Genomic DNA, 27,777 nt, shown 5'->3' with positions numbered 1-27,777 from the left:
TGTTTGTATATTTTTTCATCATCTACCTACCACAGTGTTGGAAACATAATAGACTATGAGCAAAACCTACTGATTGACCAATTGGCCAATTGATTTTGACCTTTGGCTTTTCTTATTTCTACATTGTATAGTGTTCAAATAAAATAAAGCATATTTTCTCTTCTCCCTGGATAGGTGATCATTTCAAACCAAGCATTTAGAAGTAACTGAACATACTTGCACACCTGCAGTTCAACAATGGACCAGAATCAAAATAAAAAAGAGGAGACAAAATCTCCAGAGAAAAGAAAAACCAGACGCTTTGATCGATTCAAGGTAAAATGAATATTATTTTTAAAATAAGTAAATGGGCAGGATCCTTATTTATATATAAAAAAAAATCCAACCAGAGCTGGATGTTAATGGCTGTTATCCCAACTACTCAAGAGGCTGAGATCTGAGGATTGTGGTTCAAAGCCAGCCTGGACAGGAAAATTTGTGAGACTCTTATCTCCAATGAACCAGAAAATTGGAAATAGAGCTGTGGCTTAAAGTGGTAGAGTTCCAGCCTTTAGTTAGAAAAAGGAAAAAGAAAAACGTTCAGGGACAGAATCCAGGCCTAGAACCCCCAAACAGAAAATCAAAAAACAGGAACAAAAAACAAACAACTTGAGCTCCACACATAGCCTTTAAACCCCAAAAAGTCTTGTGGGGGGCGGGGGGGGATCAAGAAACCACAGCCCCCTTTTCACCAGTATTTTAAGTGTTCGCCTTAGTTAACTTGTCATTTGATTCAGTGGAATAAAAACCACAGAGTGTGTTTTCCATTGGGGCGGGGTGGGGGGGGGGGGAGTTCTAGAAAGAAACTTTGTTTAAGGATCAAATAGAAGTTTATTTGTGTTTCGAGATTTCTGGTGAAGTCGATTCTGATGAAATACTTGAATAGTGTTTAAAGTATTGGTTAATATGTCGGCTCCATTTTGCTTTCTGGAGGTATTAAATGGTGTGATAAGAGATTTCAGTGGTTTGTACATTTCACCGAGACATTTACGAGAAAAGCTAGAGTGAAGTATAAGTGTGTGTGTGTGTGTGTGTGTGTGTGTGTGTGTGTAACTCATTGCTTCTGCCTCCTCCAGCAAACAGGGAAAAATAAACAAAACAACAGCTAATATTTATTGAGCTTGTTGTATGCCAGGTGTTGGAACAGTGCTTTGTCTCTGTTCATGGAGTTCATCCCTACCACTATTCTATCAACCAGATAGAAATATTTCCTTTTTACTTTGTTATTTCTTTAGTCAGTCATGGGGCTTGAACTCAGGGCCTGGGCGCTGTCTCTGAGCTCTTCAGCCCTAGGCTGGTACTCTACCACTTTGAGCCACAGCTCCACCTTTCTGTTTTCTGATGGTGAATTGGAGATAAGAGTCTCATAGACTTTCCTGCCTGAGCTGGCTTTGAACTGTGATCCTCAGATCTCAGCCTCCTGAGTAGCTGGGATGATAGGTGTGACCACCAGAACCCGGATCTGAGGCACTTTGGAAGAGTGAAAGTCTCAGCTGTGTTTTCCTAACTTCCATTCTTTGTTTTTAACCTTGTTTGTTATATTTAGACTGTCATATTGCATAGGTCATAGTTTCTACTTGCTTGGCTGTGCCTTTTCATTTGCTAATATTTTTCCTTACATAAATATACATAAAGAAGTATAAGTATTTATTTAAGGAAATAAACTTACTCATTTATTTAAGGGAATATTTAATTTAAATATATTTATAAATAATCTTAATTTAAGTGTATCTATTTAAAGGAATAAATATATCTCAGGAAACTTATTTACTTAGGAAATTTAAGGAGAAATACATATATTTAATGAAATATGTATATTTATTGAAAGGAATAAATTTCATTCAAATATACTTATTTAAATAAATATATTTTTAAAAATGTGTGTTTATATGTATTTGTTAAAGAAAAATAAACATATGCATGTATTTAAGGAAATAAATTTAGTTCAGATATACTTATAAAGCAATTCACTTTAAATATATTTACTTAAGTAAAAACAGTATCAAATATATATTTATATACATAAAACAAAATATAAATTTATCTGAGCAAATTAGTATATTTAAGGAAATGAATATATTTGTTTATATATTTATCTATTTAAGGAAAAATAAGAGTGAATGGAAATAAAGGCAGAACCGAATAATAAAACAAGTGGAAAATAGGGTCTATGCACATAAATATATCATATATGGACAATCTACAGATCATATATGTTCCATCACTTCCTCCTCCTTCTTCTTCTCCTACTCTTCCTCTTCCTCCTTCTCCTCCTCTTCCTCCACTCCTTCCTCTTCCTCCTCCTCTCCTTCCTCCTCCTCCTCCCTCCTTCTCCTCCCTCCTCTCCTTCCTCCTCCTTCTGAACCCAGTCTCTGATACTTTCACTCACTGGCTAATGCTCTACCCACTGAACCATGCCCCCCCAACTCTTCATTTTCTTATATACCCCCCGCTCTACATCTGTCTTCAAAATTACAACTGTCTACCCTAGAACCTTCTAAAACCAACTCAGCCTTCATGCCCATCACAGACACATCATTCTGTAGTGTTTTTATTTTGTTGTCAGTTGTGGGGCTTGAACTCAGGGCCTAGGTGCTGTCTCTGAGCCTCTTTGTGCTCAAGGCTAGCGCTCTACTACTTGGAGCCACAGCTCTACTTCTGGCATTTTGGTGGTTCATGGGAAATAAGAGTCTCACAGACTTTCCTGCAGAGGCTGGCTGTGAACCCCGATCCTCAGATCTCAGGGTCCTGAGCAGCTGGGATGACAGGCATGAGCCACTGGCACTGGCTTCTGCCATATATTTATCTTCATGATCTCCCCTGGGTAACAATTCTTTCTATTTTGCAAATCATTGTGTTTGCTCAAGAAACTTCCACCCTAGTTCCTGCAACATCACTCAATATTACTTCTTTAAGTTATGATCTCCAAAAGACTTAGCTCAACTATTACTACATATATATGTATAGCTCAAAGCTATACAATCAAGGAAAATATATTTTTGTTTACATCACATTTTAAACTTATGGCAAATAGAACATTCGGTCCATAACATCCTGCCATTGTTTCCCAGGGGTTCATTGCTCTCAGGAGATGATTCGTTCTTTCCAGCCATTTGTTTTCACGTCTTCCTTTGTTTTGACCTCTCAGCGTGTCTCTGGCTCACTCTGTAGCTTCGCAGAGCAGCTGTCATGTTGTAGTTGCACAACTGATGCCGGTTGAATCAGGTGAGATCCACATAAATTCATGGAGTTACTCAAAACCTTCCCTGTGACTTGCAAGGGTCCCCTGACCTTGATGTCCAAAATCTTTGTCATAATAAATAAATAACCTTGACACGCTCCCAGGTTAAACACAGACTTTACCTCGCATTTCCACGCCAGTCACCACCTTCTGCCAAAAGAGACTTCAAAACCCATCATGTGATTGATAACGTGTGCACATCTGTTTTGAAATCACTTAACAAAAATGTCTCCATTCTCACTGGGCACCGCTGCCTCATGTCCAGCTACCCAAGAGACTATGATTGGGCATCACAGTTCAAAGCCAGCCAGTCAGGAGACTCTTACCTCCAATGAACCCCCCCTCAAAGATCAAAGACCATGAGCACCCAGGCCCTGAGTTCAAGCCCCATGACCGGCACAAAAATAAGTAAACAAAACAAACAAATAGATAACTAAATGCTCTCTATTCTCATCGTATCAGCTTTCCAATATTTTTATTGGACACAGTGGCCTTCATATTTTTCCTTCCTCTCTTTGTTTCCTTCTTTTATTCTTTCTTCATATTTTGTTACACTTTGGATTGTTTCTCTGGATTACATTGGTTTGTATGGTGTGTGTGTGTGTGTGTGTGTGTGTGTGTGTGTGTGTGTGTGTGTGTGTTTGCCAGTCCCGGTACTTGAACTCAGAGCCTCAGTACATTCATTTATAAATGCTTATGGTAGGCAGGTGCCGGTGGCTCACACCTGTCATCCCAGCTACTCAGGAGGCTGAGATCTGAGGATCACAGTTCAAAGCCAGCCCAGGCAGGAAAGTCCATGAGACTCTTATCTGCAGTGAACCACCAAAAAACCAGAAGTGGAGCTGTGGCTCAAGTGGTAGAGCGCCAGCCTTGTGGGAAAGAGATCAGAGGCAGCATCCAGTCCCTTGAGATTCATAAATTTTCATGTCCATTTCTCTCCCTAAACTTGGAAAACTTAGGGCCATTATTGCTGCAGATATATTCTGGGCCCTGGCCTTCTCCTCTGTGCCATAGCTCTCTCTGGTTCTTCATGCTTTCTTTCTTGTTTTTCTTCCTTATTTTTTCTTTTTGTCAGTCCTAGGTATTGAACTCTAGACCTGGGGCACTGTCCCTTCACCTAATTTGTTGAAGGCTAGCTAGAGCTCTACTACCTGAGCCACAGCTTCATTCTAGTTTTTTCTGTGATTAATTGGAGCTGAGAGTCTCATGGGCTTATCTACCCAGGCTGGCTTTGAACCATGATCCTCAGATCTCAGCTTCCTGAGTAGCCGAGATGACAGGCATGAACCACAGGTGCAGGGCTACTTGAGTGATGTTTGAATCAGTGTTTCTTCTCCCTGATCAAGCCAACCGTTCCTTTTCTCTAGGGATTTCTCTACTCAGATAGGGTGTTCTAGAAATTCTGTCTGCTCATTTCATCGCTTATGAGTCTTTCTTGCTATTGTCATTTTCCAGATCCCCCCCCCCCTCACATTTTGAATCTCATTTCCTTGTTAATCTGGGCTCTTGGTGAATTCATGAGGCATGGGGTGGGGGGGGGGGGAGTGGTGGTGGAAATTTTGAATTCTTTGAGAGCTTCTATCAGTTTTTTTCTTTCCCTTTGGCCAGATCCTGGCGATTCACACTTGTTCCTTCCAACACTCCCACACTCCCTGTTTGTTTCTTTGCTGTGTTATTTAGGTTGTATGTTATGCTATTGGGGGGGGGGGCGGTTGAAGCATTTTGCAGAATCAACAATTTTTGCAATCGAAGAACTTCCTGTCTTCAGTGTCGTCAGAGATTCTGGAGCCTTCTGGAGCCTTTTATTCTCTGTGCATGCATGCCTGTCTGTTGCCTGCTTTTTCTTTGCCTAGCAATCATGGCCTCCTTAGGGTTGCAGCAAATTGTGGCCCCATTTCGCCCCCTGGTGTTCTTCTATAGTACTGCATATTGGCACCCATATATCTATTTATTTCTATTTATTTTTATGGATTTATATGTCTGTTTGTTCACAGGGAGTGGAGCTTAAGGTCAGAGCTTGGACACTGTCCTTGAGACTTCTTTTTATAGACTTTTTTTCATTGTTATGATAAAGGTGATAAACAGAGAGGGTTACTGCTCCATAAGTCAGGCCGTGAGTACATTTCTCTGCCAACAATGTTCCCCCCTTCCTTTGCTCTCTCCTGGTTTTGTCTCCCTTCCCCACCCACAAGTTAGACAGTTCATTGTCCACGTTGTGTTCAGCGAGGACCACGGCTGCATTTGTGTCCCTGAGCTTTTTGTGCTCAAGGCTGGTGCTCTACCACTTGGTACAGCCTCTTGGGTGGTTAACTGGAGATAAGAATGTCACACAGTCATTCCTACCTGGGCTAGCTTTGAACCATGATCGTCACTCAGATCTCAGCCTCCTGAGTAGCTGGGATGAACAGAGTGAGCCACCAGCACTAAGCAAAGCCATAGTTCACATAACACAGGAGAGGAGCAAGCCAGCTCTTTTTTCTTATTATAAAGACAAATAGCCCTGTTGAAAAGGCTCCTTTTCTTGTGACTTTTTATAACCTCTTCTAAATCCCCAGTGTCATATTCCATCATATTGAGGTTCCCACACCGAGATTTGGAAGAGACATAAGAGTGTGTGTCCCACAATAGGGTTAGATTTTAATAACAGGGCAATAAGAACTTGCTGTCTTGCTGTGGATGCAAACGAAAAGGAAAAGAATGACTCTCTCCCAATTCTGTGAGCTATGGTAGAGAAAGAGCGATGTGGTAAAACGAAAATGTCTTTAAAAGCTATTAAAAAAAATCGGTGCCATGCACACCCATCAAAGTCTTTTGCTTACTGATTTCTCCCTTTTCCTTCTGCTTTTTCTCTTCCCTCCCCCTCCCCCCCTTAGATCTTTTTGGCTGCTATCTCATTCTCCTTTATTTGTAAGACGTTCGCTGGAGTTCTCATGAAGAGTTCCCTCACACAGATAGAAAAGCGATTCGATATCTCCTCTTCCACCTCCGGCTTCATTGATGGAGGATTCGAATTCGGTAATTGTATTTCTGTTGGAAAAACCAGCTAGGCATAGGGGAATTCCCATGCAAGCGTGCTCTATGGCTTCTGTGTCTCAGAGGCTGACCTCTCTCCTGCCCCCAGGGTCAATTTCGCCACATGGAGAAGGAATCTGTGGTTATGATAACTTGGGAGGGTCACGAAGATGACAAGGGGGTTCTGCTAAGTGCTCTGTAATGCAACGAGCCAGCTGAGAATCAAGCAACAAACAAAATCAGGAATCTCAAGTAAAGGAACAACTTTGGAACAGCCCAAGTGTGACTTTCATTCTTTCACTCTTTGGAGATGAAGTAATCTCTCTCTCTTTCTCTCTCTTCCTATCTAACACAACTTTGAAGATACTGATTTGTTGTCTCTGTTCAAACCTTAGGATCTTCTGAATTAATGAAGCTTAGTGATTCCACAAGATTATTTAATTAAGATTAATTAAAATTAATTATTGCTCAGTTTTTAATTTTGTGAATTATAGCTCTTGCTCATTGTGATTTACTTTTTTTTTCTCTGCCAATCCTGGGCCTTGAACCCAGAGCCTGAGCACTGTCTCTGGCCTCTTTTTTTGCTCAAGGCTAGCACTCTACCATTTGAGCCACAGCGCCACTTCTGGCCATTTTCTATACATGTGGTGCTAAGGAATCGAACCCAGGGCTTCATGTATACGAGGCAATCACTCTTGCCACCAGGCCATATTCCCAGCCCTGTGATTTACTTTTTTAAATTATTTGGAAGGACACTCCCCAGATTATGTCTGTCATATAGATTAAAAATATTTCCCACAAGTCTTCGCCACCCCTCCCTTTTTTTTTTTTTTGCCAGTCCTGAAACTTGAACTCAGGGCCTGGGAACTGTCCCTGAGCTCTTTGTGTTCAAGGCTAGCGCTCTGCTATTTTGAGCCACAGTACCACTTCTGGTTTTCTGGTCGTTCATTGGAGATTAGATGATCCTCAGATCTCAGTCCCCTGAGTAGCTTGAATTACAGGCATGAGCCACAACACTCTTCTTTTTATAGCTTTATTGAAAACAGGCTTACATGAGTATTTTACATTTTTTTCTCTTATTTTTAATTCTGAATTTCCATTCTTCCAGTTCCCAGGCGTAATAGGAACCTCTAGAATTTAAAAATCAGGATGTTCTTAGCTTTAAATATGACTGACAATGCGCATATATACATGGAGAGAGAAAGAAAGAGAGAAAAGAAAAATCAAAGAATGGATTCTTAATATTGTTGTCAAATTGGAAGCCTTTTAACACTGCTTATTTGAAGAGCATTTTAAGTAGTACCGATTTCTTTGCTTACCTCTAAATCTCCTGACTTCCAGTTTTGCCTTCAAGTTGTTGGAAGTATAGCCTCAAAAACCAATTAAAAGTAATATCAGATGTCCAATCATTATTCTTAACTGTTATGTGGTTATTTTTATCCACAAAACTAGACATGTGTCTGACCCAATGGCTGCTAATTCTGCATGGAAATTCTCCCCTCTTAGTTCTTGGAACCATTTATTCTCAATATTGAATCAAGTGGCTTTTCCTCCTGGGAAAACTTTCTAAAGCTCCTAATTACATTCTCCCTTTTCTGTGGTAATAATATGTCTGTCTGTCTTTTAAAAAATTATTATTATTACTAATGTGTTTCTAAGGGCAAGTAACATCATTTCTTCTTTTTTTGTCTGTCTCTCTTTTATTTCTGGCTCTAAATATCATGGTTGCTATATATGAGGCATTGAAAGAATCACACGAATCACAAATGGATTAATAAATACATTTCCCTCGGACCAAGAAGATTTTTCTTCTCTCCTTTTATTTTTGGCCAGGCCAGTCCAATGCAGGTAACTCCACATTCTTCAGGAAAAATTCACTGTCACCAATATTTCAAGTGCTTCCTGTTTGCATTGAAAACTCTACTCTGTGTGTATTATTGGAGTGATGGACCTTTCTAAGGATCAGTAGATTGTGGATGACTTTCATCTGTCAATCAAATTACAGAATGTTTGAGGAGGCAGTATTTCATTGACCATGAGTCTTATCCTTATAATTGTGTTCTCTCCCTCTCTCTCTAGGAAATTTGTTTGTCATCGTCTTTGTAAGTTACTTTGGATCAAAACTCCACAGGCCTAAGCTAATCGGAATTGGTAGTCTGGTGATGGGAACTGGCTGTTTTTTAATTGCCCTACCACATTTCTTGATGGGCCGGTAAGTATGTCATGACTGTGCCTTTCATTACAACTCACTTGTAAATGAATAGCTGACATGCATTTATTGGTTCGTTTCATGTGGTCTAATCTATTTATTTTTTTTTGTTTTGCTGGATCCCAGGCTTGAGTTTAGGGCCTGGGTGCTGTCCCTGAGTGTTTTCTACTCAAGGCTGGCGCTCTACCACTTGAGCCACAGCTCCACTTCCAGGTTTTTGGTGGTTCATTGGAGATAAGAGTGTCACTTACATTCCTGCCTGGGCTGGTTTCGAACAGCAATCCTCACATCTAGCTTCTTGTGAAGCTAGGATTACAGGCGTCAGATGACCTCTAATATTCAAAATAAGCCTGGCATTTGTGGTTCACACCTGTCAACCCAGCTACTCAGGAGGCTGAGATCTGAGGACCACAGTTCAAAGCCAGCCCAAATAGGAAAAGTCTGGAGACTCCATCTCCAGTGAACCAGCAAAAACCCAGAGTGAAGGTGTGGCTCAAGTGGTAGAATGCCAGCCTAGGCAGGCCTTGAGTTCAATACCCAGTACTGCCAAAAGAGTAAAAAATTATGTCTGATTTTTGTAGTTTTTTTTTTTTTTAATAATGACTGCTACATGCCACTTAGGCCTTAGGACTTTAGAATATGTTAGTATTTTGCAGAATCCCCTTTCTCTTATTATTACTATTGTTCCCCTATTATGTTCAGGTGGATTAGACAGTCTTTAAGTTTTGAAGAAGTGTGAGTGTGTGTGTGTGTGTTTGTGCCCATGAAATAAAATCAAGTTGTTTGATAGAAGATGAAGATGAACTGGCATGCATTATAGCGTGCATTATAGTATGATCATACTGCAAGAAAGGGGAACAGGCATCATTAATTAGCAGCTTACAGAAAATTAAAATTAAAAGAAAAGCCAGCCAGAACGTACCTCTTGCCTTCACCGGAACCCGTAGGGAGTGCTATAAAGGCAGCAGGGCGGCCAGAAGGCTGCACGACATAGAAAGACCTGGAAAAAACAAAAAAAGAAAGAGAAGAAAAAAATCCTATTAAGGAAGTCAGGACCAGAGAGACCAAGGATGCATGCGGTCTGTCATGCGTGGACCCCAGAATTAATTTATAAATATCCCAATGTAGAGTCCGGGGTTCTTATCCAAGTGTCCACAAGCGTACTGACTGCCGGGCGGGAGGGAGGGGCGGGGCCGATTGGGGGTGGGGCCAACAGGGGAAGGACCAGTGGGAGGGGAGGAGTCCACGGGGGCGTGGCCAATGGGGGACCAATGAGGGCAAAGCAGGGGTGGGGCCAAGGGAAGGGGATGGACCAGGAGATGTGTGGGAACAATGGAGGGGCCAGGGTCGGGGGTGGGCTCAAGGGGAGGGGCCAGGAGGAGAAGAGCCAGTGACAGGGGCCAATGGAATGGCCCATGGGGCGTGGCCAAGGGAAGGGGAGGGGCTACTGGAGGGATCAATGGGGCCAAGGGAGGAGATGGGCGTGGTCAGGGGCGAGACCAACGCGAGGGGTGTGGCCAATGGGGTGGGAGGGGGCCAGTGAAGGGGCGGGGCCCAAGGGAGGCAGGGAGATTGCAACCAAGAATCCAATGCGAATTCTACAAAATGAAGCAGAGCGAGGGAAGGGGTGGGGAGGGGAGGGGTGGGGGAGAACGGATCAGGACTAGTGGTATCCATACACTACTCGACCGAATGGCCTCTCCTCTGGACAACGACTTAAGGCTGATCCTGCGATTATGCAGAGCAATCAAATAACAAGGGTGGCGAGCCATGTGTTTCTTTGGAGACAGACCCCCTGCGGGGAGGAGAGGGGGGTGCAAGGGTGGGCGGGCAGGGTCGCTCATGTGTGCAGATAATGCAGAAAGGCGGTGGTGTTTCGGGGGAGGAGGGCAATGATTGGCAGGTCAGCCAACTCCCCCCACCCCGCCCATCTAACCACGCTCTCACAGTTACAGATACGACACAGGAACCTCGAGCGACCCCTTGAAAGGTGCCATCCCCACCTGCTCCATCAACCGCACCTCGTCGCCCTCCACAACCTCCCCCAAGATCCTGGAGAAAGGTACGGATGCCAGGGGAGAGCGTGGTTTAGAATCCCTAAGTGGGGGCTGGGAAGGTGGCCCAGTGGTAGAGCGCTTGCCTCATCATATACATGAAGCCCTGGGTTCGATTCCTCAGCACCACATACACAGAAAAAGCCAGAAGCTGTGCTGTGGAGCAAGTGGTAGAGTGCTAGCTTTGAGCAAAAAAGAAGCCAGGCTCAGTGTTCAGGCCCTGAGTTCAAGCCCCAGGCCTGGCACGCAAACAGACGAGATTGATTAAATCGATTGTAAAATTGGTATTCAACAGAGTCCTATGCTGTAGTTAAAACTATATCAAAGATTCCATCGAGACAATGTGGACATTATCACTATGAAGTGTTGATTGTTAAAGCAGATTCAAATATGAACTAGATATTTAAGTCAATAACACCTAAAATAAATATTGTGTATATTTTTCTCTATACCTGAAATATGGCAGATACATTTAAAACATTAGAAATGACTTTCCCTGTATAGAGGGTCAAATGATGCGACTACTTTTGTGGTGTGGTGTGTGTGTGTGTGTGTGTGTGTGTGTATTGATACTATTAAGGTATTGTACAGAGGAGTAACTATTAGTCCCTTTTCTTTCCTTTCTTCTTTCTTTTGTTCTTTCTTTCCTGCTTTCCTTTCTTCTCTCCTTTCTTTCTTTTCATCTTTCTTTCCTTCTTTTTCTTTCTTTCCTTGTCTCTTTTTTCTTTCTTTCTTTCCTTCCTTCTTTCCTCCTTTCTCTTTCCTTCTTCCATTCTTTCCTTTCTTTTTTCTTTCCTTCTTTCTCTTTCCTTCCCTCTTCCTTTCCTTCCTTCCTTCTTTCTTCTCCCTTCCTTCTTTCTTCCTTCTTTATTTCCTTCCTTCTTTCTCTCCTCCTTTCTCTCTTTCCCCCTTTCTCTTTCCTTCTTTCCTTTTTGCTTTCTTCTTTCTCCTTCCTTCCCTCTTCCTTTCCTCCCTTTCTTCTTTCTTTACTTGCTTCTTGCTTTCTTTCTCTTCCTTCCCTCCCTCCCTCCCTCCCTCCCTCCCTCCCTCCCTCCCTCCCTCCCTCCCTCCCTCTCTCCCTCCCTCCCTCCCTCCCTCCCTCGCTCCTTCCTTCCTTCCTCTTTCCTTCCTCCCCTCCCTCCCTCCCTTCTTTCTCTTTGGGCAGGGGTCTGTTTCCTGATGGACACTCTTTGCGTTTGTCTCTGTTTTCCCGCTTCCCCCCTCTGCACGTGGACCCCTTGTCTTGAAGGAACAGAAGAAGGAGCAGCACAGCACACTGCCCGGCAGGTTGGCTCTGATGGAAATCCCAGGGGCTGAGGTTTAACACGAAGCACTCTCTCTCTCTCCTTCACAGGCTGTGACAGAGGCTCTGAAAATTACTACTGGATCTATGTGCTCCTGGGTAACATGCTGAGAGGCGTGGGAGAGACCCCCATTGTGCCGCTGGGGGTTTCTTACATCGATGACTTCTCCGAGGAAGGGAATTCTTCCATTTATTTAGGTAATACACCGAGACTCTGACCTTGAGCAATTCCTTTCTGTGGGTCTGGCCCTGAAATAATAGCACTACCAAATTAAGTGTCATATCATCTCTAAAACAAGTTGGTGGCTCTTAGATCTCAGGAGGCTGAGATCTGAGGACCACAGTTCAAAGCCAGCCTGGACAGGAAAGTTTGTGAGACTTTCTTCGCCAATGAACCACCAGAAAACTGAAATGGGGCTGTGGCTCAAGTGGTAGAGCACCCATCTAGCAAGCGCCAGGCCCACAGAGCAGGGTTAGAGAACTCTATATCCTTGGCACCTGACCCTCCAGTTCTATCATGTTCTATCATGTTCTATCCCCTTCTCAGGTGGCCTGCAAGCCATCACAATGATTGGTCCGATCCTGGGGTTCATCATGGGGTCTGTGTTTTCCCGAATATACGTAGACGTCGGATTCGTGGACCTGAGTAAGTACAGCCAGACACGGAAACTTCTGGAAGGAAAAGCTGGCAATGGCGTTGTGGTTCGAGGGGTAGAGCACCAGCCTTGAGTACTAGAGCTCAGGGACAGCACCCAGGCCCTGAGTTTTAAGCCCCAGGATTGGCACTCCCCAAAACAAATAAAAATAAATAAAATTCAGCTCTTAATGATGCTCTGCTTTTGCTAGCAAGTATAAAATCCGAGCCATCTTAATTCAGAGCACTCTGTGTAAAATAAACAAAATCGTGCGGGAGCCACCATTGGCTTGGTTGGATCCGCCAACCCCAGCCCTCTAACTCGGTAGAACAATGGAGGGGGTGACAGGGATCAAGATGCCTTGTTGAATTGAAGCCCCCAGTGGACCACCAACGGTAATTAAAAAGCAACAACACATAAGTAGTAAAGACAAGATAGTCCTCCCAAATGGATCTTAAAGTTGATGAACTGTATTGTTCACTGCCTATAACCAATAGAAAGAAGAACCATTATCAATATCGTTCCCAAACTGATCCCAAATGTATCACCATCAATATTGTTATCAATATTGTCCCCAAACTTGGCATTTTCTGTTCTGTTCCCAAACTTGCCTGTTACCAGGATCAATACTGTTATGCCGATCAATACTGCCATCATCAGGATTGTTCCCAAACTTAGCATTGCCAACACTGTGCCCAGACGTAGCATTGCCAATCATAGACAATCATTATCAATATCAGTTCCAAACTTATGTGATCAATATTGATCCCAAACTTATCAGCATCAATATGGTTATCCTTGCCATGATTGTTCTCAAATTTCATATCACCAATATGGTTCCCAAACTTACCAGTGCCCATATTGATCATTCTTATCAATATCATAATCATTACCCATATGGTTCCCAAACTTATCATTATCGATAGTGTGACCAATATCACTGTCTATAACCATGATCAATATTGCCCCCAAACTTAGCATTAGCAATATGGATCATTCCCATTGTAAATATCATAAATGACCATTATCAATGCTCTTCCCAAACTGATCATCATCAACCTCGTTATCAGCACCGATAATGATCCTGCGCGATGTTCTGGGGTACCGGGCCTCACGCTGACCGCCCTGCCTTCCCGCCCTCAGGCTCCGTCCGCATCACCACCAGGGACGCGCGCTGGGTGGGCGCCTGGTGGCTGGGCTTCCTGGTGGCCGGGCTGCTGTGCATCCTGTCCGCCATCCCCCTTCTTCTTCCTGCCCAAGAACCCACGCGAGCTGCAGGCCGCGAGGAAGGGCTCCGTGTCCTCCGCGCAGGGGCTCAAGGCCGGCGAAGAGACCGGCCCACAAGCCCATCCCGCCAGCCAGGGACCGCCCGAGCCCTCCCGCTGCGTGGTAAGGACGTGGGGGAGCGGTCAGCCAGGGGCGGCCAATCAGGGACGACCAGCCAGGGGCGGCCGGTCAGGGGCAGCCAATCAGGGGTGGTCAGCCAGGGGCGGCCAATCAGGGACGACCAGTCAAGGGTGGTCAGCCAGGGGCGGCCAATCAGGGACGACCAGTCAGGGGAGACCAGCCAATGCGGTCAGCCTGGATCCGTGCATTCCATGACAGCGAGGGGAGCAGCCGGCCTATGCCACTATCTGGATTGGTGGCAGTTCACTTCCTTTTCATTTTAGTATTTTCTTTTATTTTTTTAAAAAATGTTTATGTATTTTATTATCTTTAGTTGTCCAAAGAGGTTCTGATTTTTTTTATCTTACTATTTTACTTTTGTTATTTTACTTTTATTTCATTTCACCTATATTGGTTTATTTCTTTTTGATTATCTCCAAGTCGTTGTTCAAAGGGTTTCGATCTTTTGATCTTATTATTTTACTTTTACTATTTCACTTTACTTTCTATTTTAGTTACCGTAGTTTGAACTTTTCTTTATCACAAGGAGAAAGAAGAAAGAAAAGCAAAAGAGCTACAGTACTCCCCTCCTCTCCCTCATTCATTCATTCATTCATTCACTCATTCCCCTGGTGATCAAATAGAAGCTTTGTGTTTGTCAGATAGGGTCTCTTGCGTGCTCTCTCTCTCTCTCTCTCTCTCTCTCTCTCTCTCTCACTGTGTCTGTCTGTCTGTCTCCCTCCCTCCGTCCCTCCCCTCTCTGTGCCCTTTGCCCTCATTCTCTTTTGCCCTGAGTGGCCACACCCATGGCCCCATGCACATTAGGTCTGCAGAGCCCGTGGCATCCACCTGGCTTAATTCTGATCTCCACTGGGTGATTCCTTTTTGATTCCCTACCACAGCTGGCAGAAGGACTCATCAAAGGCTTAGGTCACAAACCCCACCGGAGGTGGTGAATTTGTCGCACACCTGTTTGTGGGTGTCCATTATCCCACAATTCCTGCGGGGGCTGGGGGGGTGGTCACTGGAAACACTTGCATCCTTAGTCTCTGCCTGTCTGGGCATCTTAAAATAGGTGCTTCCAGAGTGTTAGTAGTTCAGGTAGAAAAGCTATACACCAGTGAACAAGATTTCTTCATCCTCTACTAAATTCATCTGTATGATTTTGTGTTTTTTGTTTGTTTGTTTGTTTGTTGTTTTGCCAGTTCTGGGCCTTGGACTCAGGGCCTGAGCACTGTCCCTGGCCTTGAACTCTTTTTTTTTTTGGCCAGTCCTGGGCCTTGGACTCAGGGCCTGAGCACTGTCCCTGGCTTCTTCCCGCTCAAGGCTAGCACTCTGCCACCTGAGCCACAGCGCCCCTTCTGGCCGTTTTTCATATATGTGGTGCTGGGGAATCGAACCCAGGGCTTCATGTATACGAGGCAAGCGCTCTTGCCACTAAGCCATATTCCCAGCCCCCATCTGTATGATTTTGAAACCAGAGTTCTTATTCCTGTGACTTTCGGGTTATGCCATCATGTTAAAAAAAATTCCATTTAAGCTGGGCACCCATGACTCACGCCTATCATCCCAGCTACTCTGGAGGCTGAGATCTGAGGATCATGGTTCAAAGCCAGTCTGAGCAGGAATGTCCATGAGACTTATCTCCAATGAACCACCAGAAAACTAGAAATGGAGAGGTGGTTCAAGCAGTAGAGCACCAGCCTTGAGCAGAAGAGCTCAGAGACAGAGCCCAGGTCCTGAGTTCAAGCCCCACAACTGGAAAAAAACAAAACTGTTTAACAGTAAAGTGATTAAATATATCAATTATACTATGCAAAGTGCTAGTCCCTAAGTTATCACATGTCAGAAACATGTTTCTAGACTACTTAGCATATTGTCTGGTGCTCAAAGAGAACCAAGTACTGGATAAAATAACAAGATAGTCAGCCTACATACAATCATATGGGAGTCCACGAAGAATAACCAACGAGTAAGCAAAGGAAACAAGTTAGCAAAGGCCACCCCCACCTCTAAGATTTAATGTTGGGGGGTGGGGCTTGAGGGGGTGAAGTGAAGTAAGCCAATAAATACGTACGTACATATGGAAAATACTGAATTGCACTATGTTTTCAAAACTAACAGCAGTATGGTATCAGAGAACTTTCATATGTGTGTTATGTAGACCTGTCATTTTAAATACGTCGTAATGATGCGATTCTACATATCTAACATACACGTATGTATTATACATTCAATATACAATTGTCTACTATAATTATAATGTGTTATTTAATAATGATGTAATTACAAAATCCAAATATAATCTGAATATAATTATTGTATGTTATATATTCAATATGCAATATAAAATTTTATATTACATCAATGCATTATACAACTATTAATGACTAATGTTATATATTATAATTGCATATTATGATTGTATATTTCATTATGATATAATTATAGTCAATACCATTAATTTTAATATACACAATAAATTGATAAGTAATAAATGTTAATTATTATCAAACATCAATTAATATTAAATGATTAATGAACATATGCCATTCTCCCTTATGTTAATATACAAATATGTTAATATGTTGCTATTTTATATTAATATCTTATATAAAAATATACTATGTAAAACATAACATACAAAGATAATAAATACAGTCCATATAAGATAATATATGATAAATATGTAAATAAATAGTATGTTAATATAGTGGTAATGTTGATTGTTATAGTTAGTATTATAGTCTTATGTTATTGCAATTATAGTATTATAATTGCTTATTGTTCATTAACATTAATTGAAATCAATAACTACTACTTATATTAACCTAGCATGTCAGTCTTCATTGATATGTTGTTGTGTCTATAATATATTAGTGTCTATGTCATCATGGTGTCGTGTCCATCTGACCTTTGAATTGCCCTCTTTGGCAGGTTTCTTAATGTCCATGAGAAGCATCCTCTCCAACAAGCTGTATATTCTGTTCCTGACTATGACCCTGCTACACCTGAGCGCCTTCATTGGCTCCTTCACTTACGTCTTCAAGTACATCGAACAGCAGTATGGGCAGCCCACCTCTCATGCTAACTTCCTTTTGGGTAAGCCCTGTCTGCTTATGTTGCTTGATGGATTCTGTCCCACTGGCTGGTTGTGGTGTTTGATTGTGATTTGCCTGTTCACCTTTCCTCCTGCCTTGTTCATAGTGTTGATCCTGGCCATTGAGGTTTGGCTTTGAGACTTCCTTACTGTGTTGCAAATGTTACAGTGCAGAATCCCTTCCCAGCATTGAGCATGGAGATTCGGAGACAGAACTCCTTGGGATGGATTCCAATTCTACCCTTGATGGACTTTGGCATCAGAGCCCAGTTCCTTAATCGACTTTTACAACCTAAGCCAGGTGCCAGTGGCTCACGCCTGTCAGCCCAGCTATTCAGAAGGCTGAGATCTGAGGATCACGGATCAAAGCCAGCCTGGGCAGGAAAGTCTGTGAGACTTTTATCTCTGACAGACCACTCAGAAAATGCCAGAAGTGGAGCTGAGGCTCAAATTGGTAAAGCCCTAACCTTCAGCAAAAGAGCTCAGGGACAGCACCCAGGCCCTGAGTTCAAGCCCCATAACTGACCAAAAATAAAATAAAAATATAAAACCTAGAACACTGAAGTTTCCAAAGAGAGAAGTTACAAGGGATTAATAATTTTAGTTCTGTATAAGGACTTTTTCACTATCCTGTTTGGATAAAGAAAGGAGAGATATTATTCCAGTGTTAAGTTTTCCTGTTTGGATGAATAAAAAGAGGATACTGGTTCTAGGATATAATTTTCCTGTCTTGATCAATAAGAGGATATTCATTCTAGTGTTCAGTTTTCCTGTTGTGATTCATAAGAGAGGGATAATAACTCTAGCATTTGGTTTTTAAGCACTGCACAAAATTGGAGTGGAGGGCTGGGAATATGGCCTAGTGGCAAGAGCGCTTGCCTCGTATACATGAGGCCCTGGGTTCGATTCCTCAGCACCACAATACAGAAAATGGTGAGAAGTGGCGCTGTGGCTCAAGTGGCAGAGTGCTAACCTTGAGCAAAAAGAAGCCAGGGACAGCGCTCAGGCCTTGAGTTCACTTCCTAAGACTGGCCAAAAAAAAAAAAAAAAAAATTTGGAGTGGATCTTGAAGTCTGGTTTTTGTTAGTTGTGGGGCTTGAACTCAGGGCCTGGGCACTGTCAAGAAGTCTTTATTTTGAGAGAAGTAAAGATGTTAGATTGTTAGATAAGCGTGTGTGTGTGTGTGTGTGTGTGTGTGTGTGTGTGTAGGCTTGAACTCAGGACCTGGGCAATGTCCCCAAGCTTTTATTTTCTTAAGGCTGGTGCTCTACTACTTGAGCCACAGCTCCACTTCTAGCCTTTTGCTGGTTCATTGGAGGTAAGAGTCTCATGAACATCCCTGTCCTGGCTAACTTCTAACCTTGATCCTCAAACCTCAGCTACCCAGGTAGCTGGGATGATTGGCGTGGACCACACCTGTGCCTGATTGTTGCCTTTTTTTTTTTATTTTTTTACAAAACAAAGAAAAAAATAGGCCACATAGCAGAAATGATCTGTGGAGACCCAAATATTTCTGTCAGATTTTTTACTATTTTCCAGGAGGAAAATTATTTTCTTCCCCACCCCCCCCCCCAAAGGGTGTACTGATTATCTAGCCCTGCGTTGACCTGTCACCCTTACTTAAGAAGTGACCAGAAGGGGCTGGGGATATGGCCTAGTGGCAAGAGCGCTTGCCTCGTATACATGAGGCCCTGGGTTCGATTCCCCAGCACCACATACACAAAAAATGGCCAGAAGTGGCGCTGTGGCTCAAGTGGTAGAGTGCTAGCCTTGAGCAAAAAGAAGCCAGGGACAGTGCCCAGGCCCTGAGTCCAAGCCCCAGGACTGGCAAAAAAAAAAAAAAAAAAAAAAAAAAAAGAAGTGACCAGAAATAGGATGAATTGGCTTGCTACCTACTGTATTTCATCTATGACGTTTTCTCCCCCAGAGCTATTTGTTATTGTTCTTTTCTTGTAATGACACTATTCCTCCTCTCTGTTTGGATTTCCAGGGCTTATCACAATCCCCACCATGGCCTCTGGAATGCTTCTAGGAGGATATAGCATTAAAAAATTCAAGCTGACTGTGGTGGGAATTGGGAAGCTGTCATTTTGCACGGCCTTATGCGCCGTCTTCACCCACTTGATCTACTTCTCTCTCATCTGTGAGGGTCGATCGGTCGGCGGCCTCACCGTGGCCTATGATGGGTTTGTATCCATCACTGTCTAGCTCATAATGTGTGCATAGTCTGGGTCAGAAAAGCAGCACAGAAAAAAAAAAAATCAAGATCGACCTAACAGAAAAGGTCTCAGCCGGGCTCTGTGGCTCACGCCTGTCGTCCCAGCTACGGAGGAGGCTGAGATGTGAGGCTCGCGCTTCAAAACCAATGCAGGCAGGAAAGTCTGTGAGACAAAAAAGCCAGAAGTGGGGCTGTGGCTCAAGTGCTAGAGCACCAGCCTTGTGTGGCAAAGCCAAGGGACGGTGCCCAGGCCGTGAGTTTAAGTTCAAATCCCAGGACTGGCACAAAACATGAAAACGACGCAATTGTTCTCCTACAAGAGGCTGAGATTATGGTGAAATGTGTATTGTAAGAAAGAACTCTGGGGCAGATACATCTTCTCCCTCTCTTTTCTCCTCTTCCTTCTCTCACCCTTCTCTCCTCTCCCTTCTTTTTCCCTCTTCTCTTCTCTTCTCTCCTCCAATCTCTCCTCTCCTCCTCTCCTCTTCTCTCCTCTACTCCTCTCTTCTCCTCTCTTCTCTCCTCCAATCTCTCCTCTCCTCTTCTCCCCTCCTCTTCTCTCCTCTCCTCCTCTCTTCTCCTCTCCTCCTCTCTTCTCCTCTCCTCCTCTCTTCTCCTCTCCTCCTCTCTTCTCTCCTCCTCTCTTCTCTCCGCCAATCTCTTCTCTCCTCTCCTCCTTTCTTCTCTCCTCTCTTCTCTCCTCTAATCTCTTCTCCCTCTCTTCCTCTCCCCTCCCCTCCTCTCTTCTCTCCTCCAATCTCTTCTCTCCTCTCCTCCTCTCTTCTCTAATCACTTCTCTTCCCTTCCTTTCCTTTCCCTTCCCCTTTGCTCCCCTCTCCTTTTCCGCTCTTCCTTTTTCTTCCCCCCTTTCCCTCTCCCCTTCTCTCTCCTCTCTTCTCTTCTTCCTTCTCTACCCCTGCCTCTCTCTCCTACTCTTCTTACTCCCCCCTCTCTCTGACAAGTGTCTATCCTGTATTTGCAGAAACAGTTCCGTCCAGTCTCATATGAACCTGTCGCTGTCTCCATGCAACGTGGCCTGCGGCTGTGAGGACCGGCATTGGGAGCCCGTGTGTGGGGACAATGGCGTCACGTACTTGTCTCCTTGCCTGGCGGGATGCTCATCCGATGATGCTAGTGGGAACAACACAGTGAGTATCCAGGCTTGCTTTCTAACACGACACACTGGATTGCATAGTCATCTATTCTTCCCATAACTCAGCTCTCTGATGAGAGCGACAGGAGGAAAAGAGGGCTGTAGTCATCCATCACTCAAGTAACAGTGAAGTTGCATAAATCCTGCCTGGAGCTCAGGCAGATGATTCTTTACTTGGACATCGTTCCATTGTTTGTTTCCCCCACCCCTGTGGTAAGAATCAGACTCAGCTGGGTGCTGATGGCTCACACCTGTCATCCCAGCTGCTCAGGAGGCTGAGATCTGGGGGTCACGGTTCAAAGCCAGGCTGGGCAGCCAAACCCATGAGACTCTTAGCTCCAAAGAACCACCAGAAAACCAGAAGTGGAGCTGTGGCTCAAAGTGGTAGAGCACCAGCCTTGAGTGAAAGAGCTCAGGACAGCACCCAGGCCCTGAGTTCAAGCCCCATGACTGACACAAAAAAAAAGAAAGAGGAGGAATAGGAAGAGGAGGAGGAGGAGAAGGAGAAGGGGGGGAGGAGGAGGAGGAGAAAGGGGGAGGAGGAGGAGGAGGAGGAGGAGGAGGAGGAGAAGGAGGAGGATTAAAGAAGAAATCAATGAAGAGGAAGAAGAGGAGGAGCAGAAGAAGACATAGTTGGATTATAGAAAGTAAAAGTGGGTAGAAAATACTTTAAAAAAAAAAGAATTTTAATGAATGAGAAAATGACCTATGGAGTTCTCCCTCTAGTTACCTATTTCAACTTTTACCTCAAGTATGTTGAATATAATGACTGTATTAAGCAATTATACTTCTGAGAGGGTTTAAAAAATGGGGCCTATTGTAGTTTAAAAGTGTGGGACTTAATTTTAAGTCTCATGAAATGTATTTGAGGCGTCCCTCCCCCCACCCCCGTGGCTCTGGTTGGTTCTGTAATCTTTTGTGAAACTGTCTTGCAGGTGTTTCATAACTGTACTTGTGTCAGAGCCTCAGGCTCCCCAAACAGAAATTACTCAGCCCATTTGGGTGAATGCCCACGAAGTGATGCGTGCAAAATGAAATTTAAGATTTACATAGGTGTGCAAGTTATATACTCCTTTTTCCTGGCCCTGGGAAGTCCTTCCTATATGATGCTGCTTGTGAGGTAAGTGTGGCATTTTCAGGTCAAGCATTTTCCTGCAGAGTAGTCAATAAACATATTTAAGGATGCCTTTTTCATAGTTAGATGTGGGGCCCAAGTTCTCAACCTTTTAGCTGTTTTAATTATACATCTTCTCAGGATCATTGGATTGTTGGCATGATTAATAATGACGTTGTCGTTGATTCTTTCCATTGTGAAATCTAGATTTATTCCCCCCTTCCTCCCTCCCTCCTTTTCCCCTTCCTTCTCTCCCTCTCTCTTTCTTTACTGCAGCCTGGATGCTGTCTCCGAGCTTCATTTTGCTCAGGGCTGGCACTCTACCACTTGAGTCACAACTCCACTTCTGACTTATATTTTTAGTGGCTCTTTGGTGATTGAGAGTCCATGAGACTCTTATCGCCCATGAATCACCAGAAAACTGGAAGTGGAGCTATGGCTCAAAGTGCTAGAGTGATAGCTTTGAGTGAAAAAGCTCAGGGACGGTGCCTAGGCCTGGAGTTCAAGCCCTACAACTGACCAAGACAAGACAAAACAACAACCCCCCCCAAAGAAAACAAACAATAACAACAAAATAAAGCTGGGAGGGTTGTGCATGCCTGTTGCTTCTTGCTACATAACAGACATAGATAGAACAATCAGAATCCCAGGCTGTCCAAGAAGAGACATGAGGAACTTTTCTAAATAATAACTACAAAGCTGAAGCAGGAGAGAACCTATCAAACAAGCACAAGGTCCTGAATTCAAATTCCTATCACACACTCACACACACACACACGAAAGTAGTGATATTTGATTTAGAGGTCTACAAATAAAGTGACTGATGAAAGTCATGGAACTCATTTGAAAGGGGAACTGAAGGATGATGATCAAAGCCATGGTCCCAAATTATGATAATGAAGGAATAGGGGAGGCTCAGTCCAGGCAAAGCAAAGGCCCTTGACTAGGAAGATAAGTGACCTGAGATGAGTGACAGAGGTAGCAGAGCTCAGATCAAGTAGGCCACAATAAAGACCAGCATGCAGTCTGGCCATTAAGACTAACTTAATCCAACCGGAAGTTACTGCTTTACCCACCCGGAAGTGATTGGTGTGTCAAACCGGAAGTGCTGGCGTAGCCACCCGGAAGTGATTGCTGTATCAAGCTGGAAGTCATTGGCCTACCCAACGGGAAGACCATGACGGCTATCCCTGTGAAGAATAATTTGAGGGAGGCTAGGATGATGAGGATCAAGGCAAAAAAGGCGACTTTGCTAAATCTCCACAAGATGAGACTTTGACTGAAAGGGTAGTGAGAGAAGGGGGAAAATGATCTTGGGTTTTAGTTTTTGTAGGTTGTGGTTTTGTTGTTTTGCTGTTATTTTAAGGCAAAACCAATAGAAATTGCTGATGGCTTGACTGTGAATTGTAAAAGAATTCCAGGCTGCTGCTCTGAATTCTGAGAATCCCATAGTTCCTTGGAACAAAATGGGCAAAACTGGGGAAGAAGAGACTAATCCAGTGTCTCCTATACAATCTGACATTCAGGAAAAGAATTTTGGAATCAATAATTTACCGATTGTTTTGAAAATGAAAACCACTGCTGAGATCTCAGATTTTGGTAAAAGATTTTTTTTTTTTTTTTTTGCCTTTTCTGAGTGACAATCAGTTCTCTAGCTCACCCACATTTTCTTCCACCACTGGCTGGTTTTGTGTCACTGAATACCTGCATTCAATTAGCACAGGAATGGAGGCTGTGAAAGAGAACTATAGAATTGCAAGAGTGAGTGGATTTCTAATTGAGGAAAGCAATGCAGCTCTCTGCCTGTAAGGACACTCATTTCTAAATGCACATACAAGGGCTGGGGATATGGCCTAGTGGCAGTAGTGCTTGCCTCGTGTACATGAAGCCCTGGGTTCAATTCCCCAGCACCACATATATAGAAAATGGCCAGAAGTGGTGCTGTGGCTCAAGTGGCAGAGTGCTAGCCTTGAGCAAAAAGAAGCCAGAGACAGTGCTCAGGCCCTGAATTCAAGGCCCAGGACTGGCAAAAAAAAAAAAAAGTTGCACTAAATGCACATACAAGATGCTAAAATAAGGAGCTTTTAAAAAATTCTGGTTGTATTAGATCACACATGAAATAGCATACATATCTTGTTAAATGAGCAAAACATTCATTACAGACATGAACCTGGTTATAATCATAAAATCTCACCATATTCTCACAAATAGCATGTGTAAAAAGGTCAGAACACAATGAAAAAATAAGGGAACAATGATTATTGTTGTTACTTGGTTGTTGATCTTTAAAAAAAAATGAAACCATCATAACTAGGTAACTCAAGCCATTTACTGATGTGTTTTCATTCATCCATCAGGAAGAATTGCATGTATAAATGTTTTAAAATTGAACTCAGAATATCTAAAGATGTATAAATGTTTCTTTGCCTTTATCTTATTTCAGACTTGTTGAACCTGAACTAAAATCACTGGCAATGGGTTTCCATTCACTTGTTATACGAACACTAGGTATGGAAAAATATAATCAATTCTGCATATAAATATTCACATCCAGACTCAAAAACTGAATGTCATTACTTTCCTATTATAAGACATTTAATACAAGGTATAAAGAATCATTTATAGCATGTTGTAAATGAAAATATAAGGATTAGAGAAAAGACTAAGGAGAATTTAATTGTTAATTCTAGGTAAAGTCCAATTGACAACCAGAGAATCGTGATTTTGTTTTACCTGGTACAACATAAAGACAAGAAATTCTCAGAGATTTTCTTTTCCTTTTAATTTATTTTATCATCATTAAGTAGTTGTACAAAGGGTCAGTTTATGAGTCCAATGCATCTTGAACAATGTCACTCCTTCCATCATTCTCTCTCATCTCTCCCACAGATTTTCTCCTTTACTCAGAAAGATTATTAGCAGGCAGGCACAGTAGGAAACTCATGTTTTTATAGGCAATGCCTGAAACAGTTAGGGAGTTCTGGGAATCTGGCCAAAGTAAAATTGTTCCAAGCTGGGCACTGGTGGCTCAAGCCTATAATCCTAGCAATTGAGGAGGCTAAGATCTGAGGATCACAGTTCAAAGCCAGCCCGGGCAAGAAGGCTGTAAGACTGTGCTATGACTCAAGTGGTAGAGTGCTAGCCTTGAAAAAAAAGGAGCCCAGAGACAGCGCCCAGGCCCAGAATTCAAGCCTCAAGACTGGAAAAACAAAACTGTTCTGAACAATAGAAACTAACATTTACTGGGTAGCTTCTCTTTGCCCAGTTCTCTAAGAGAAAGTGTGTTCATCCTTCCCAGAACTTCAAGATGCAAGGGAGAAAAACTGGAGCAAAGCAAAGGAAGGACTGACATTGACATGAAATTATACTCATTATATTATACTCATTACCTGACTTATGAAATGGTAACCTCTCTGTATGACATTGTAATAATATATATAATATGTACATATATGTGTGTGTATACACACACATACATACCATATACTGCCTTAAAGATACACAAGGAGCCAGAAACACTGGTGGCTCACACCTGTACTCCCAGCTACTCAAGAGGCTGAGAGCTAGAGGATCACCAATGGAGGCCAATGCAGACAGAAAAGTTTGACGTCTTCCAAAATAGCACAAGAAATACCCCCACCCCCACCCAGCCCCACTGAAGCCTTATTTCTGGTCCTGATAGCCTTCTTCTTGCATTTCAGGAGGAATGCTGGCTCCCATCTGCTTTGGCACCCTGATCGATATGACATGTATAAAATGGTCCATCACTCCGTGTGGAAAGAAAGGCACTTGCAGAATGTACAATTCCATATTATTTGGGTAAGTTAGCATCCATGTGTTCTATTATTGGGTTTTTTTCTCCCCCTTAGTTTTGAAAGGTATTGTCTTCAATGCAATAATACACCAACAATAATGCCACCGGTTAATGAGCATGTTCTTTTCTACCTGGGAATGAATTTGAGGCTATCTTCAAAATAATTTACTAAGCTGGGTATAGGTGGCTCACATCTGTCATCCCAACTATGCAGGAGGCTGAGATCTGAGGATCACGGTTCAAAGCCAGCCCAGGCAGGAAAGTCCCTGAGACTCTTATTGCCAAGGAACCACCAGAAAACCGGAAGTGGCTCTGTGGCTCAAGTGGTAGAGTGCCTGAGCGCTCTACCTGCAAAAGAACTCAGGGACAGCACCCAGGCTCTGAGTTCAAACCCCATGACTGACACACACACAAAAAATTACTGCTATTTTGGTTGGGATTACCTTGAAGCTGCAGGTCAATTTGGAAAGAATGGGCATCACAATTGCATGGAATCTTCTTGTTTATGAATATGTAATACTCTTTGTTTAGTTGTTTGATTGCTTTCATCAGCATGCGATAGTTTTTGTCTCTCACCTTGTGTATAATTTATTAGATTTACAGTAAGCATCTATTTTGTGGAGCTTCTCACGTAACTAGTAATATTTTTTAATTACAAATTCCACAGGTTCATCACTAACATATAGGAAAACCCTTGACTTTGATGTAGTCATTTGCACAAACTACTACCTTGCTATCATCGTTTATTATCTTAGGAGGTATTTGGCTCTTCTTTGAGACTTTCACCTTAATGATTATGTCATCTGCAAACAAAGATGTGTTTCTGGTTCTTTCTAAAACTATATATGCCTTATATAATTTTTATTTTTTGTCTGTCATGGGGCTTGAACTCGGGGTCTAGGTGCTGTCCCTGAGCTTCTTTTGCTCAAGGCTAGTGCTCTACCGCTTGAACCACAGCTCCACTTCCAGTTTTCCAGATGTTAATTGCAGATAAAAGAGTCTCATGGACTTTCCTGCCTGGGCTGGCTTTGAACTTTGATCCTCAGATCTCAGCCTCCTGAGTAGCTGGGATGATAGGCGGGAGCCGCCAGGAGCCCAGCTTGTTTCATTCTTGATCAACATAGAAGGAAGTTCTGAGTTCTTTGTTATGAAGTATGAGGTTAGCTGTAGGATTATAGAGCTCTTTTGAAAATCAAGTTGAGAAAGTTGCCTTTGACAACTTGCTGAGAGTTGGTGTTTTTTTTTAAAGTCAGGATATCTGTTGGATTTTTATCAATTGCATTTTCTGCACCAATGGACATGGTTGTATTTTTTTTCCTCCTGATCCTTGATCCTGTTGACACATGGATTACAGTAAATGGTCTTGGACTGTTAGACAAGACTTACAGGCATCCTACTTTACCATCATTTACCTTTTAGAAATCACTGGATTCCAGTAACTATTTTGTTTGAAATTCTTGTACCTCTATTCATGAGTGATTTTGATCTGTAACTTTCTGGTAATTCTTTGTCTGATTTTGGCATGAAGAGACCATTAACTGAAAGAGAATGATTTAGGAAGCATTCCCCTGGATTCCAAACTCTGAAAAAGATTGTAAAAATTTGGTAAAAATGTCTTTCTTATATACTTGATAAAATTCATTAGTGAATTGATCTGGGCCAGGTGCTCTTTATTTTAGATAGTTTTTAATTGTTATTGTTTGAATTTTGTTAATACAAGCTTATTCCTTGAAGTTGACAATGTTCATTCAATGTTATTAATTCTGTGATTTTGAAAATTGTGGAAATAGTTGTTCATACTATTCTTTTATTATCTTTATTATTTCTCTCATTGCTTAAGTTGGAAAGAATATTCGAAGGGGCATGGAAGAGAGTACTTTTCTGCTTTCATAAAGAAAGTGAGAGCCATTTTCCATGTTCTTTTGTATAAAAACCCCTAATGTATGTTCACACAAGGGTATCATTATTTTATAGTCATTTCAATGTGTTTTTTTTCCTTCAAGGTCTACATACTAAAGAGAAATAATAATGGAAGTTATTCACTCCATTTAAATAATATTCTGTGCCCTTTCTCCTTCCCCTCTTTTTCTAGAGCTATCTACTTGGGCTTACAGTCCTGCTTAAAATTCGTATCGCTTGGTTTCTTTGCTACATTAATTTGGGCCATGAAGAAAAAATATGAAGGAAAAGCTACCAAGGAAATGGGAAATGAAGAAAAAGCCACAGATGAAGAGAAATTGGACTCCGTGAACAAAAATGGACATTTTGTCAGTGAAACACACATTTAAGGGAGAGAGAAGATACAGTCACTGCTGAGCGCTTCCAAAAAACAAAAAAGGAACAGAAAAAAAAAGCCCACTTCATTATTCAAGAAAGATTAATTCCTTTACAGAGAATTCCCGCACTTTGTATAGGATGGGTAAAATAGATAAGGCCCATGAATTTATTTATAAACCACTCAAGGATCCAAAGGGATGGAGGTTTTCATTGGTAGGGTCT

The 27,777-nt window shown here is 42.6% G+C and overlaps 1 protein-coding gene across 1 annotated transcript; it reads left to right on the top strand.

Moving 5' to 3' along the window:
- The first annotated feature begins 237 nt into the window (after positions 1–237).
- On the top strand, positions 238–27,632 carry Slco1b3 (solute carrier organic anion transporter family member 1B3). The gene is given in 15 exon segments (XM_048335199.1): positions 238–315; positions 6,154–6,295; positions 8,372–8,504; positions 10,451–10,563; positions 11,910–12,056; positions 12,406–12,504; positions 13,637–13,731; positions 13,733–13,901; positions 16,817–16,981; positions 18,970–19,165; positions 20,180–20,345; positions 21,286–21,470; positions 23,908–23,972; positions 25,166–25,283; positions 27,371–27,632. Coding segments are annotated over 15 exon segments (2,067 nt in total). The 3' UTR covers positions 27,567–27,632.
- Positions 27,633–27,777: the final 145 nt, after the last annotated feature.

This window comes from Perognathus longimembris, chromosome 27, assembly GCF_023159225.1.
Source record: "Perognathus longimembris pacificus isolate PPM17 chromosome 27, ASM2315922v1, whole genome shotgun sequence".
In the NCBI taxonomy this organism is placed as follows: Eukaryota; Metazoa; Chordata; class Mammalia; order Rodentia; family Heteromyidae; genus Perognathus; species Perognathus longimembris.
The sequence above is the reverse complement of the archived record's forward strand: the minus strand, read 5'-3'. Positions and strand labels throughout refer to the sequence as shown.